Source organism: Diplotaxodon limnothrissa, linkage group LG7 (genome assembly GCF_057381915.1).
Source record: "Diplotaxodon limnothrissa isolate DT_005_m linkage group LG7, D_limnothrissa_male_GT1.1, whole genome shotgun sequence".
NCBI lineage: Eukaryota > Metazoa > Chordata > Actinopteri > Cichliformes > Cichlidae > Diplotaxodon > Diplotaxodon limnothrissa.
This window is the reverse complement of record NC_140602.1, coordinates 45,954,135-45,969,789: the sequence shown is the minus strand read 5'-3', so window position 1 is coordinate 45,969,789 and position 15,655 is coordinate 45,954,135. Positions and strand designations below refer to the sequence as shown.

The 15,655-nt window shown below is 43.0% G+C and overlaps 1 protein-coding gene across 1 annotated transcript; it reads left to right on the top strand.

Moving 5' to 3' along the window:
• The first annotated feature begins 250 nt into the window (after positions 1-250).
• LOC146628967 (uncharacterized) lies at positions 251-15,181 on the top strand. Its single transcript, XM_085359761.1, has 11 exons — positions 251-2,232; positions 8,826-9,025; positions 11,023-11,145; positions 11,410-11,539; positions 11,755-11,936; positions 12,027-12,146; positions 12,474-12,578; positions 12,679-12,824; positions 14,023-14,080; positions 14,214-14,456; positions 14,783-15,181. The coding sequence occupies exons 1-11, from the start codon at positions 351-353 to the stop codon at positions 14,900-14,902; spliced, it is 3,309 nt and encodes a 1,102-aa protein (XP_085215887.1). The 5' UTR covers positions 251-350; the 3' UTR covers positions 14,903-15,181.
• Positions 15,182-15,655: the final 474 nt, after the last annotated feature.

The following is a 15,655-nucleotide window of genomic DNA, read 5'->3' as shown; positions in this document are numbered from 1 at the left end:
AGCAGACAGAGGTAGCAGAACAAGACGAGGGCAAACAGCAGGATGATGGCAGCTTTGTCACCCCGCGGGGTATTGGTGAGATTAGTGGGATCAGTGGCAGCAGCCTAGCCACTGGGAAAGCATGGGAGCACACAGTCACATCTCCATGGACAGACCCTCAAAGTGGGCAGCCAATCAGGCCTCTAGGTCAGAAGGAGCACCCTCTGAACACTAGGACAGAGTGGGTGGGTGGAGTAAGTAGAAATACAGAGAAGTCAAAAACTGTCCCGAGGGCTAAGGAGACTAGACAAACGTTTGGCAAAAAGCAAGGCTCTGAGAATAAGGCTGTGGCCTGTGCTGGGACTACAGCCATGGAGAAATCAGCCACATGCAATCCAACTACTGAGGAAGACTTTGTGGTTCTTGAGAAGGATGAGACGTGGACGTCACCGGAAAGGGAAAACGATATTGTTTTGAGGCACAGGATAAACACAGAAAAGCCTGAATCACTAAATAAAAGAGGAAGTAAGGAAGACACACCAGATATCTGCAATGACGATAACTTTGTACATCCTTCCAAGAATACCCCTCGGGAAAAGGGTAATGAAAAGAAAAGCAGAGGAAACTCTGACACGCTTTTAATGGGAGCTGACACACATGCTAGGACTTCACCCACGGTCTGTTTTAAGAGGGAAATGGGTCAACGTTTGGCTGAAGTGACAGGCAGCAGGTGTCAGCTAAAAGGAGCTGGTTGTGTTGGAGCTGGAGCCCAGAGTGAGACAACTGGTAGCGGAATAGCAGAGGGGGAGCAAAACTTGAGAGACCACACCAAGGAGAAAGTTTCTACTGACATCCAGCAGGAGCACCTGTCAACGCTAAACAAATCCAAAAGTCAGGATAAGGAAAGCCACAGTTCGGGGTTTCTTGCACAAAGACAACAAGTGGATCAGTCGTACCAGAACAGATTTGCTGGGGCTGTGTATAAGAGGGCTAAAGCAGGGGTCACGGGCATTGTTTCAGCATGCACCAAGAAAGATGACAGCCAAGATGTTGGCAAAGCAGCCAACTCTATAACACTGCTACTGCAAGACAATCCCCCATTTACAGTGGAAGAATGTGATTTGATCCCTAGTCCTCCTCTGCCAGAGAATGGAGGCTGTGATGGAAAGATACAGGTCGCAAGCCTAAAGAAGGAGAGCGAGCTTGTTTGCTTCTCTGCTGTCATCACCCCTCCACCTTTAACTCATGTGATGCCCAATAGAGACACAACAATGATGAAGCAGCTTGACACAAATGCGGTCAGTTCAACAATGGCACCAGACGCCACGTCTAACAAAGGTGAATCGGTGACAAAAGAAAAGCCCAAAATCAAAGGTCCACCGCCACCGGTTCCCAAAAAGCCTAAAAATCCATTTATAAAGCTGAAAACTGCACAGTTAATGTCTACAGATGTGCAAAGACGAGGAAAGGAACACCTGCATTCAGAGGAGAGGGTCAAGAGGAGGCACACTTTTCATTTTAACAGAGACCTTCCGTGCAGCACTCTAGCTAATCAGGACATGTGCTTACTGTGGGATGAAAAGGGCACTTACACTGTGCCAGCTAACATTCGTCGACTCTCTGCTGACCTTAGCCCTTGGGACCATCTTTCACTGAGGCACATGGATGACCGGTATGGAGATATGATTGACTTCGAGTACTGTGTGCGAATGGCAAATCTGTCTCCAGAGGAAGAGACACAAAACTTGGACATGTGGCAGAAAAGAGTATTCCCAGAGAGACGGACCAGAAGTAAATGGTCACCTCCACCCTACGCACAAAAGCCCTCGAATCCATTTGAGACACTTCCCAAACCGGAGGTCACAGCTGAGAATGAAGGTGAAAGACCAAACCCTGCGTCTTCAGGGAAAAAAGAAATAGACCCAGAGGTCCAACCTGAAACAGTCCACACACAGGTCAGCGACCATAACCACGTTAACTATGCTTACCATAGAGATATAAGTGATCGCAGCACTGAGAGAGATGCAGGGAATGGCAGTGAGATTGGTTCCTACAAGCCTGTGGCAAAAATTATCAGAGAAGCAAACCAAATGCAGAGACATCAAGCCGGACAGGGACCTGAAGGGTCCAAAGCTCCAGTTCGTGTGTCAGAGCAGAGTCCGAGCATCAAAGTATCCCAAATGAAGAACGCCTTTGATGTCCCAAAGAAATCCAAAGAAAGGCCAGCAGAAGTGCAACAGTCTCCAAAGAAAGGTAAGTTCTTACATATATTCTATCAAACCATTTATGCAAGCAATAATGTTGACTTTCACTTAAAATAGTTATCTCGTGGTATATGAAATCTACTAGAAGTGTCGTTTGATCAATTCAAACATTTATGTTCAAAGTAAGGTCATGGTTGTCTACATAACGATGGGCTGATTAAGACTGATGTGCTTGAGTGCCAGTTATTTGGAGGGAAAGTGTTTCCATAATATATTTTCATTTGATAACCCAGAGAAGAATTCGCTGCAGTTTCCTGCAGCTCTAAGAAGTGTCCTTTTGGCCTCTTTAAGTAGTTTGTTTTGGTTTTAAGTCTGACCTTTAACGTCATAACTCTTGTGGACAGGAGTAAACAGTTGACAGATAGAGTTAGCAGGAGGCTGATGAGTAGTGGAGCTAGATATTTCTTTGAAGAGGTAAAAGCAATAACCAAAAACAGCTCCATTTCTATTTACAGCTCTATTTACAGCAAGCCTTTTACTCATGCTGAGTGAAACAGAAGTCTACAATAAGGTCTAGGTAATGAACAGCAGTCACAAACCGCATACTCTAGTTAACCCTGAGGTGTTAATGTGAATATTAATATAATAGACCACCTTATAATCCCAGTGGCAGTCTTGGAAACTGTCCATGATTTTCCCCCAACTTCTGTTGACACATACTGGGATAGGCTCCAAAGCCCTTGTCCTTATGTAACAAGCGGGAAAAGAAATTGGAAATGCAGCATTAGAAATTAATGAGAAGTCAGTGTTGACCTTTATGAAGACATGATGATGGGAATGAAAGGCCTGAAATAGGCCTGTTACTTTCTTATCTGTCCCAAAGGTCAATAACAACTTTAAAAAAAATTTGAATCAGACATGTAATTACTAGACTGCATAAAAACAACTGAACCCTTTATTTTAGGCATCAACTAGCAATAAGGGAAACTGGTTCTATCACAAACATCTACAGATGAGGACAAGTCAAACACACATCTCCTCAGCAAATCCAGCCCATTCTTCTTTGGCAAATCACTCAAGCTCGTCCAGATTTGATCGTCTTGTGGCATGAACCTCGCTCTTTAGTTCATGCCACAGATTTTTCTCATTTGTGCAATACATCAGTAATGTGGAGGTAGTTCTTCACGTGAAGCGGCGTATGTTTTGGGTCGTTGTCGTGTTGGAAGACAAAGCGACAACTTAGATCCAGTTTTGCTGCTGACTGCTTGAGTTTTTCTTTCAAAATCTTCACACATACTTTTTCTTCATGAGTGCTCCCACCTTAATGAGCTGTCCAGTTCCAGACACACTGAAGAATGCCCACTTCTACCACCATGATCCACTATAGGGACGGTGTTCTTTGGGTTGTATGATTCTCCCTTCTCTGTGGCCAAAGTTTGGTTTGGTCTCATCTCACCAAAGAACACATTTACATTATTCATAATCTTTCTCCAGGTTGTCCTTGGCATACTTAACTCTGGTTTGAAGGAGTCTCTTCTGCAGAAGTGGAATTTTTCTTGCTCTGCAACCTCACGGTCCCTACCTGTGCAGGGTTCAAGTGGTTGTCTTCTTTGAGACTACAATTTTCAACCTTGCTAAGTCATTCACTGATGTCCTGGCAGTTGTTCTGGGGTCTTTATTCGTGTCTTTTTCTAATTTTCTTTCCAGAGTCTTTGACATATTGTGCTTCCCACCTTAGCTCCCATTCCAGCTTGGCAACACTGTGATAACTTTGTATATCCATCTCCTGCTTTGAGAGAATCTTTTTTTTTTCTCAAGCCCAAACTGATTTCTTTTGTTTTTGGCACAATGTTTTCTCAAGTGACAGGTCAAACCCTTGCCGGTGTTTTTATACTGTGTGTAAACTGGAAGATAACCCTCAGTTTTAACTTGATTTTACAACCTATAACATTAAAGCACATCATTGCATACCAGTGGTTTGTGCTGTGGCTCAATAAAAAGGTCAGTTTTTGTTTAGAAAATTTTGACAAAAACTTTCAATCTCATGGGGGAGGAGATGATACTTGTGTCCTCATCTGTACTTAGCTCATCTGTACTTTGCTTTAACCTCCTAGGACCTGCCGTCCACATATGTGGACATCACATTTTGGGTTATTTAGACCAAAATACTAAATTTTGCTCTACATGGGCCTGATATCCACTTACAAGGACATTATACTGCTACTGTTCTATCAAAATTTTAAATGAATATCCTCATATGTGGCTCTCATTTTTCTTAAAAACAAAAATTCTTTGTTTCTACATTCATCAGGCCCCAATATGCCCAAATATCAAAGAGAAATTAAAAATGCATGTCGTGGAAGAGTTCAGGTCTTAGGAGGTTAAATATGTTCAGTGAAAATATAGTCACTTAATTCAACAAAGGCAGCATTTAATGGCTGATTCCCCTTGTTAGACTGGGTGCGAGAGGTCGGCGGATCAATCCAAATATCGATAGTATCCATACCAACACTGGTATGGGATGGATACTAACGCGATAGGATGAAACCAATACACCTTAAACATCCACTGTGAAAAATGTCCGAACCTTTTGTGCCGACTGTCACGTCTATTTTATTTATGGCCTATAGTACCTATAGCATAACAGAAACAACGAAGGTTGTCCGAAAGTGCTTTAAAGAAAGGCATATTTACATTCCTGGTCTCCAAAAAAAAATAAAAAATCAAAAAAAAAAAATCAAAAATCCCCTTTCAAACTACATAAAAAATTGAAAGGCATTGTGGAAAGTAAAAAATCACAGTGATTTAATGATTATTAAACATAAGGTGTCCGCATAGGTTTAAAGTATTGGTATCGGTAATACTGGCCCTGTATTTACTTGATAGTGGATCAATACCAAAAGTACAGAACAGTACAAATGAGCGCTCGTCCTTTCTTTTTCATGTTTTTGGACAGGACAAGCTGGTAGGTGGGAGGAATGGGACGGAGGGGGAGGGGAGGGACCCTCACACAAAAGATGCTCCTGTTTTTCCACATTTTTTTGCGCTAAACGAATATTTTCAGAATGTCTCCTTAAACAGAAACACGCGGATACAGTGAAGACACCCAGTTTTCCAGCAAACCCCATCCCATTTAATCAGAAGCAAAGAAAAAAATCCGACTTTTCATTTGCGCATGTGCCGTAGCCAGTCGTCAGCGTATTCTATTGAATTCAATAACGAGATGAGAATAGACGAATACTAGACTTCCGCAGGTGAGGACCGAGCTGGAGATGCTCTGTTTGCCATCTGGCATCCTGAAATACCACTAGATTTTTTTAAATTGCCTCTGGCTACCCATCTGCAGTGAAGAAAGGGGAATAAGAGCATTGCGGCTGGGCTTCTTTTTTTTTCTTTTTTTTGGTGGTGAAGTCAAGGGATACTAGCAACGTCCTGCAGGATAAGGGCCCGCCTAAACTACCACATTCATGAGTTGTGATTGATTTGCCCCCCCTCCCCTTCCCCGTGCGTACGAAAAATCTTGCATAGATTTAGGAGGTAAGAAAGAGTGACATTGTGCATTTTGCGTGTTATATATCAGTGGTTTGTTGTGCAGCATCTGTGTAGCTCGTTGGATGGGTTTGAGAATGGGAGCAGCCAAAAAAGAAGGGGGGAAAAAAACCTTTGGGTGGAAATATCTGCACTTGCGTCAGCTGGCAGAGCTCCACCGCAGCTAACTGTTAGCAGCTAGCCGTTAGGATGCAAAACGCGCTGCCCAGCTAGAGCAGCGGTAGTTCGTCCCCGGTAAACGCTGAGTGAACCACACACAAACCCCGCATGTGTGAGGAAAAACACTCCCCGCCCGTCGCCTCCTACTCGCTGGCGGTGAAACGCTTGCGTGCCCGCCGCTGCTGGTGACCCAGCCCCGGCCCACCGGCACAGCTGCCGAGCTCCCCCCCCCTCCCCGGCAGTGCGGCGGAACAGTGTCTGCGGTTATCACCTTCCCCTGAACCGTATAAATTTTAGTCTGTTACACCGTATTTGGTTAAAGCTTAGATTAAACTTCGCTTAGTGCTGTGTTTCTTGGATATCTCTGGGGAATGCTCCCCCAAAACCCTATACTGACCAAAACACACATGTCCACCCCCCATCCTCTTTTTCTTCTTCTTTAAAGCCGGTTTGCTAATGGCACGTAAAGCTTTTAAATAACGGTAACTATCTACTTTTAAGAGTCTGAAGAGGTCATCTAAAATCACAAGTGAACATTGACTGCTAAATAAAATTATTAATATAACTGATTTAAAGAGGAGAGCGGGGGGCGGAGGGGACATGCGGAGCTTTGTGGTTGTGTCGGCTAACGTTAGCCAGCAACCTTTGTTTAACGCTAGCACAGAGCCTCCAATGAATACGACGTACATGAAATACTCAGCCTTTAATTTTAAAATATATATCCCATGTATGTGGCCATTATTATAAACAAAAGCTGAATTGGATTTAAAGTGGCAGTATCGCACACACCCATTTAATCACAGTTGCCCAGACTGTGAGTATAGCAGCCAGGGAGGCCACACACCTTGGGGGGCTGCTGACTGAGTCTTTTTAGCATCACACACCAAACTGTCCCCCTTCTGACTCTCGGACCACAAAATGTTAGCACTAGTCTTTACCTGCAGCGTCAAGGCTAAATACTGTGTGCTCTGCTGTCTGTAAGGCAGGGGTGCCCAATCCCGGTCCTCGAGAGCTACCGTCCTGCAGCTTTTAGATGCATCCTTGTTCCCACACACCTGAATCAAATGAATGGCTTGTTATCAGGCCTTTGCCAAACATGATGGCATGCTGAAGAGATCAAACCATTTGATTCAGCTGTGTTGGAGTAGGGATGCATCTAAAAGCTGCAGGATAGTAGCTCTCGAGGACCGGGATTGGGCACCCCTGCTGTAAGGCCACCATCATGACGCTCAGTGATGTGTGTGCTGGGGTTGGGTGGTGGAGGGCAGAGAGCATCATTTTAAATAAGTAGCATCAACTAAAGCCTGCGGGGTTGTGAGGCATCTCATCTCGTCAGGTGAATATGTGGAGTGAAGGTGACTGCTGCTGAATGGAGATCTAATATTGACTGAGGGAACATGCTGTTCCGATGGGCTGTAAACAGCAGCGCTTTGCTGTTCAAGCATTATGCAGCCCTGCAGCAATGTGGTCAGTGTTTGCAGCTTTGGGAATTGCCATGGGAATTTCCAGAGCAAGCATTGTATTTCTAGGAAGAGCAATTCACCACTTCCTTATATTGCACAAAGGTGTGATAATATTTGCAGATAGAAGTGCTTTTAAGGCATTATCAGTGCTCTCCATATGGGCAGTATAAACTGTGGCTGGTGAGGTAGTTATTTACACACTAAATATGAATTAAAAAGCAGCCACATTATTATACGTGACGCAGCAAAACTACAGAAGAGTGTCAGTCAGTCCTGATCTGTACACATGCGCACAGTCCTGAAGTCTAACCAGCCTGAATAATCAAAGACATCTATTCAGTGTGGGTGTATAATGGGCTTTACAGCGTCAATCTTATCTTGACACATTGAGATTGGTGAGACTGGAGCAGCTCATTCTGCTTTAAATGTCTTTAAAATCAGTAAAATTCTGGAAAACTTATTTGCAAAGCTGTTTTGTTTTTTGTTTTTTTTAACTAAACTGCCAAAAAATGATGGTAGTCAAAAATAATGCGTGATTCAGCTTTCCATTTTCAGAATCTGTGGCTCGACGTGTGAAAGCAGGTGGGTTTGGTGTGTTGACAGACCTGTGGATGTCAAGAGGGAAAAAAGAAAGCCTGCAGCTTGTGTAACGCTCAGTCGGTTCAGACTGGCACCTTAATTACTGTCCTGAGACAGGATGTTTCCCACATAATTATACAATAAAGCCTGTCACTAAAACGGAATAAAAGTCCTGAATACCGAGAGTTTAGGAATTACAATAGACTGTGCCTAAGACAAGCCAGGGTTAACTTCATGAGATGTCTGCACTTACTACCTGATGACTTGGGCTGAATTCAATAAGACACGGGGGTAATGTGCTTAAAGACACACAGAGCTCCAGCGTGCATCAACAATTCAGATCATAGCCAGAATCTTGGAGCAACAACAGGCCATCTGTGGTGTGCTCACAGGAACTGATGCAGCACTTTAAAAATATAACATCCGCGATGACGGGGCTGAACTTTCGTTGCTGCATCTGAATCAATAGACCCAAAATACATTTTGTATGTACATGTTTAAGACTTGAAATGAACCGCCTTGGGTTGTTTTTAATATACCCATCTAATGTGTACGTGTCACACTCGGCATGCAAGATGCGTCTTCTTCTATGGTTTAACTTCATAGCATTTGCCAGTAGGTAGAGCCGACTTGTTTCCTCTGCATGCACAGGACCAAATTTAGTCACTGTTAATGAGCATAATGTGAGATGAGAGTCTGTGTTGGCACTAAACCAAAGTTACCCCGAGGTAACTTTGGTTTAGTGCGTTTACCAGTCTGCACAAATCTGAGGTAATTGTCAGATTTGTGCAGACCAAGAGGCCACTTGGTTTTCACTTGTGTAGCAAACTGTCGTCATTTAATTAGAACATTTGCCTGCAAAATGCACAAAACCCTGACATCCTCTCTGCAGATATGATGCGGCGAGTTGTGCGACAGAGCAAGTTCCGTCACGTGTTCGGCCAGGCCGTGAGGAACGACCAGTGCTACGATGACATCCGCGTGTCCAGGGTCACGTGGGATAGCTCCTTCTGTGCCGTCAACCCCAAGTTTGTCGCCATCATCATAGAGGCCAGCGGGGGAGGTGCTTTTCTTGTACTTCCTCTCCAAAAGGTGAGATGCCTTGCTTCCATCGGTGTCAAAGAGTTGTGATGGCAGATCCATTTAAATGATATAAGAGAGAATAGAAGTGTGCAGTCGTGTGATGTGATCTGTGATGTTCTTTCTTCCGCTGTGGTGGGAAATCATTTTGTTACAAAATGTCCCTCAAATGATGTTCATGTGATATGATAGTGCAGCGTTTTTTCACTTTAAATGCAGCTCACAGTATCCAAGTGGTAATTCATATTCAGAACTGGCCAAACAAGCTAACACCACGACAACACTGAATAGATAGAAACAGCTACTGAACAACAGTGTGAAAGCTGTTATACTTTACGCACCTCATGAATAAGAATATATGTAATTGTTACATTTCGGAGTTCACCAATAATAATTGCAAGAAAAACAAGATTGGGGGGGATCTCAGTGACCACCAATTAGTTGATCTACTGAGAGAATGTTTGCATATAAGCAGCACCTGTCTGGGCGCAACATCAAAGAAATTCTAAGTTCTATAACTAGATATGCTCACCGGCCTCTTTATTAGGTACTAGTAATAATAATAATGCATTGCATTTATATAGCGCTTTTCGAGACCCCCAAAGCGTTTTACAATTCCACTATTCATTCACTCTCACATTCACACACTGGTGGAGGCAGCTACAGTTGTAGCCACAGCTGCCCTGGGACAGACTGACAGAAGCGAGGCTGCCATATCGCGCCATCGGCCCCTCTGGCCAACACCAGTAGGCGTGATGGCCACCATGTTGTTTAGATTGAATTTTAACTCTATCACCTGAACTGAGACTCATCAGAGCAAGAAGTGTTTTTCCACTCTGTTGTCCAACTTTGTGGAAGCTGTGTAAATTGGGTTCATTTTGTTTTAGTTTAGTTTTGAGCTGACAGGAGTGACACCTGGTTTGGTCTTCTGCTGGTGTAGCACATCTGCTTCAAGGTTTGATCTGTTATATATTAACAGATTATTTTTAAATTGATTTTTTAACTGCTGACATCACCAAAATATTTCCACCCAAAGAAATTCTGCTCACTGGATAGTTTCCCATTGTCTGCAAACCCAAGAGATAGTTGTACAGGGAAAATCCTAGTAGACCAGCAGTTTCTTAAATACTCAGACCAGCGCAGCTGGGAACTCGGCTGAAGGCCCATTTGAACTTATGGATATGATGTGATTGGGGTGTTTCATAATGACATTGCAAATGTTTTTGATCTTAATATCAAAGGCAAAAATTGTGGCTTTAAATGTCAGGTTGGAAAAAAAATCTTTTAGAAAACTGTTCCTGGTTCAAAAATTGGACACTGATAGTGTAAAGCTTACCCAGAGGCACAGGGGGTGTTGCAGCACACTCTGTCATTCAGAACATGGTGAATTAACCATGAATACCGGCTCTTCAGTGCGCCCCTGCTGTTAGCCCATAGATAATCAATGTTTAAATTCGCACAATTCTAAAGGCATTCAGTTTGTGTCATGTTACAGCTGTATCAGTCAACACATAATCCACACAGAGGACAGCTGCTCTGACATTATTTTAGGCTGCTTGGATGATTAGGTTATAGTTGCTGCTCAGTGTCCTACATCTGGAGTAAAGTGCTTTTACTTTGAGTCATGTGGAAAAGACAGAAATGATACTTGGATATCAGATTTTAAGTAAATACCCAAAAAGCATTAAACTGATCTCCCGTCTGCAGCAAGTTGTTTTGCAGCTGAATATCAAAGTTCACCACCTCCACTTCGGCCACAAATGAATTCAGTCTTTGGAAAACATCGTGAAATGTTAGGTGCTCTTTTTACGGGTTGTAATGGACTAAATGTGATTAAACAGACTTTTGTGAATGAACATGTGTTTTCTACTAAAATTCAACAGGACTGAATCGCTTCTGTTGGCAATTTTTGCCTATTTTTAACTCCTATCAGCTAGCTAGACTTGACTGCGCTGCCTTAGCTTACACTTTTTGACCTCTTTATAATAAGCTTGTGCTGTGTGTTGTAGACTGGCCGTATAGACAAGGCCTACCCGACAGTATGTGGTCACACAGGCCCAGTGTTGGACATCGAGTGGTGTCCTCATAATGACCATGTCATTGCTAGCAGCTCGGAGGACTGCACAGTCATGGTAAGAACATGACATTTGATTTTTCTTGGGGTTTTTATGGTTTATGCTTTAGTATTTAACAGAGCAGTACTTTAAGTGCAGTTGCCCTTTACAGTTTATGTATTGTGAACTATGTGCTGTATAATATAAGAGAAAATAGGATGTTGTTATAAACTAGAATGGAGTTAATGTACCGCTGTAAAACTTGCACTACTTTCTGTGTAATATTTATTTAAAAAGATCTTTATTCAGCAGATTTTCTCTAACTTTCTTTGTCCGGTGTAGGTCTGGCAGATACCTGAGAACGGACTGGAATCTCCCCTTTCAGAGCCTGTGGTTGTGTTAGAGGGCCATTCTAAAAGGGTTGGCATTGTGTCTTGGCACCCCACCGCACGCAATGTTCTTCTCAGCGCAGGTAACCTTTACCTGAAGCTTTGGAACAATCCATTCCCTCCAAGTGCAGTAATGCTGCCTGCATGGGTAACTCATCCTCTGCACACAGCTGAACTCCAGATCTGACCGATTATCTCGACCCCCTACCGTCGTTGCATTGCTCCGTGTGGTGTAAAGTGCTGAAAATAAACTCGGACAAAGAGGCGTGTGCACTCACACTGTGCGTGTCCATTTTAGGGTGTGACAATCAGATCATCATCTGGAATGTGGGCACAGGAGAGGCTATGATAAACCTGGAGGACATGCACCCTGATGTTATCTTTAGTGTCAGCTGGAGCCGCAACGGCAGCCTGCTCTGCACCGCCTGCAAGGACAAGAAGGTCCGCGTCATTGACCCTCGTAAAAAAAAGATTGTGGCGGTAAGTGAAAGCCCTGAGGGATTCGGGGGCCGTAGCGCTTCACTTCAAAGCATTGATCGCCAAACCTGACCAGTGTGTTTCTGTTTTAAGGAGAAGGACAAAGCTCACGAGGGAGCTCGGCCAATGAGAGCAATCTTTTTAGCAGATGGAAACATTTTCACCACTGGATTCAGCCGCATGAGCGAGCGCCAGCTAGCCCTCTGGAAAACTGTATGTCACTGAAGTCATTTAATACTGAACACACTGATACATCACATTACACTGTTATCCTCACGACACTCCTGTCTTTTAAAGTAATGTTAAGGTTAGGGAATTTTGCTTTCTGTCCAATAATACAAGTCAAAATATCAGGGGCATCGTCAGTTTCTCCTGTCCTGATTGGTACAGGAGGAGCATTTATCTGTACTCTGAGGCTATGACACCTCATCTCCAGCTGGGGGCAGTCAAATCAAAGTCTAACAGGGGCAGATCTATTAGATCTGTAAATGTTATCCGACACTATGCTGTCACTACATGGGAGGAATTTTATGTTTCCAGGATAGCATGGATGAACCAATATGTGTTCAAGAGATGGACACCAGTAATGGAGTCCTGCTGCCCTTCTATGACCCCGACACCAACATAGTTTACCTGTGTGGAAAGGTACATCAACCTCTTATTTACAAATGCTTTTCTTTTTATTTGAATTACCCTTTATCACTCTTTTCACAAACTTAACTTTAAGCTGTGAATGTGTCCTCAGGGTGACAGCAGCATTCGGTACTTTGAGATAACTGATGAGGCACCATTCGTTCACTACCTCAACACCTTTTCCACCAAGGAGCCCCAGAGGGGCATGGGGTACATGCCGAAAAGAGGTCTGGATGTCAACAAATGTGAAATAGCAAGGTACAGTAATAATATTTCTACTCGATGTCCAAGGTTAACTAGAAATAAACTAAAAACTACGATTCAATGTGAAAACCCATTTTAGTTCATTAAAAGGAATATGAGACATGTTAAAAAAGTAAGCTAAATTAAATTCTTTTTTTGAAATTGGAAAAATGAACTAAAATAAAAATATAAAGGAAATATCATTAGTTTTATTTTCTGTCAAAAATTTACTACAGCTTGCCTGATGAGTCTTTGATGGACGTGTTTATTGAGACGAGCAAGTCTGTGAGTCGACTGAGCACTCAAAGGACCTTCCTTCTACATATTCACCCATATGCATAGAAGGGCTTTTTTTTCTTCTAAGGCTAATCCCGTTTCACCCAACATTTACGCACTTGCGCTCCAATGCGTGTATCAGGGGCAGCTTGGGGTTCCTCGACATGTAGACATGTGATCGAATCGCCGACCTTCTGATTGGTAGGCGACCTGCTCTACCTCCAGAGCCGCAGCCTCCCCAAATTAGATTTACCAGTAATTCTCAAAGTGGAAAGTCCCCAAGGAGATGTGACTCACAGTTGAGGGAATCACAGAATATTTTTTTTTATAAATAATGTAGTTGTGGTATACCATAGAAAATGTGTGTGTGTGTATGTAGATGTGGTGGTTATTTATGCCAGCAAAACAAGTGTGTTAAGTTCATAACTCTATTTTTAGCTTAATCCAAACTTCACTCTAAGCCCAAAGCAGCAAAATCTGTGTTTCAGATAATATTTTATGTGACCAACAATCCACAGATGTTCAGTATCAAAATATTCACACTTTAGACTTCATGTAAAACTCATTTAACATAATGGAAAGTTTTTGTTTTGTTTTTACTGTAAAGCCATAAGGGGGGAAAAAAACTTCTATAATAGTGACATCTTTTTATTCAAATGTTTAAATGTCTATTGCTTTGGCATTCATTCATATTACATCAATGCGCGAAGGCTTTTATCAGTTGGAAAAGCTGTAAAACTTATGAAAATGCAGTTAAAAGTCCCAAGCTTATGTCCCCCTTTATATTTTCTAAAGCTGTCCAATTGTCCGGATTGGAGTCTTTGTCAGGCCAATTTTAGTCCCTGGCCCTGCTTTAGAAACTAGAAGTAGGACTTCTTTTGATATTTTTGCTCCTCTGACAGCTCGTATTCTTGTCTAATATTAACTTTCTCTGTAGGTTCTACAAATTACACGAGAGAAAATGCGAACCAATCATCATGACAGTCCCACGTAAGGTAAGTCTGTTTATATAGCTTTACCTGCCTGCTGTGCTTCCTTTGCTGCTCTAAAGACCAGGTCCTCTAACTTTTACACCTCAACATTTGTTTTTGTTTTTTTTCTCTCCCTGTATCATCTGCACCTGCCCAGTCGGATCTGTTCCAGGACGACCTGTACCCAGACACGGCCGGCCCTGATCCCTCCCTGGAGGCGGAGGAGTGGTTTGCGGGCAAGAACGGTGGGCCCATCCTGATCTCACTGAAAGATGGCTACGTCTCCACAAAGAACCGGGACCTGAAAGTGGTCAAGACGAATGTTCTGGAGAGCAAGCCGGCCACAAAAGTGGAAAATGTCCCGACTGTCCAGAAGCACGCTTCTCCACAATCCTCAGTAGTGAGTGTCGGGACTGAAAAGCCGAATCTGTGTTGTGTAACGTCGTCTCATTACTGCTCCCTCTTTTAGCTGACTTTTCAATTCTCCGATCCCAGTAATTATTATGGTTGGAACAATTCACTAAAATTATGGATCAGCACATACTCGGGTGTTGGAGTCACAATTGAGTGTGACAGCAAAGGAAAATGTTAACTGCTGCAGGGTCTCTAAGTCAAGAAATAAATAAAAAAATCACAGTTTCCAAAAAGTTGTTTAAATGTTTAAAATGATAAACGACGTTTTTAAATGGCTTCATGGAGCTAACTCACTCTGTGTTTTTTGACCAGAAAATGGAAGACAAGCTGGAAGAGGTGCTCCGAGAGTTCAAGTCGCTCAGGGACCGCGTCATCCTTCAGGACCGTCGCATCGCCAGACTGGAAGAGCAGGTCGCAAAGGTCGCCATGTAAGACGCGGCCCCTTCCCAGGACCACTCGTCGTTTTTAGGGAGAGAACCGACCAGATGGGGTCAGCCACGGCCAAATTCAACAGATTCGGCTTCATCGAGCTTGGCATCGTCCCCGTGACGATTCCAAGCCCACATTCCAAGATGAACTTTTTATCTTTCCTCATCAAAGCCTTCTGTCTCACATTTCGCCCCGACAGCACGGCGGGAAAAGGAAAAACTCTCGCAGCCCGTGTTCACATCTGAAGCAAAGACATTTTTGTTGAAGGAACAGTCTTAATTTCTTTTATTTTCTTTGTTTTTTTGTTTGTTTTGTTTTTTTCAAATTGTGGTTCTTATGTAACGTTTGTACTCTACAACTGTATGTAGCATCAGTATTTCCATTGTTCATTTTTGTGTTGCCAAATATGGATTGTGTGCCATTTCATGCACTGCTTTTACATTTTGTTTTCTTTCTCCTGTTGTACATTCCAGTCACAGCCTGGTAGAATGACAAACAACCTGGATTGTTTTTTGTTTTTTTTAAACAGTATATGCTTCTTCCTCCCATCAGTTTGCTCAATGATAATCCATCAGATTTATGAATGTGAAAGAATCCCTTCTTAAAAAAACATTTTATTCCTGATCTTCTGGGCTTTAAATTTAACTGGGGTTTTAATCGAGGGAGAGGGGTGGGAGGGGTGCATCTCTCTGGTGTAAATGTTGTGCAAATGTAGTGGTGCCTCTCGTCACTGTCAAGGGTCAAAGGTTGCCCTCT

Coding starts and splice junctions, on each gene's coding strand:
- LOC146628967 (XM_085359761.1), top strand. CDS start 351: ATGGAGAAATCAGCCACATGCAATCCAACTACTGAGGAAGACTTTGTG. Junction 2,233..8,825: donor GCAACAGTCTCCAAAGAAAG/GTAAGTTCTTAC, acceptor TCCTCTCTGCAG/ATATGATGCGGCGAGTTGTG. Junction 11,540..11,754: donor CAATGTTCTTCTCAGCGCAG/GTAACCTTTACC, acceptor TGTCCATTTTAG/GGTGTGACAATCAGATCATC.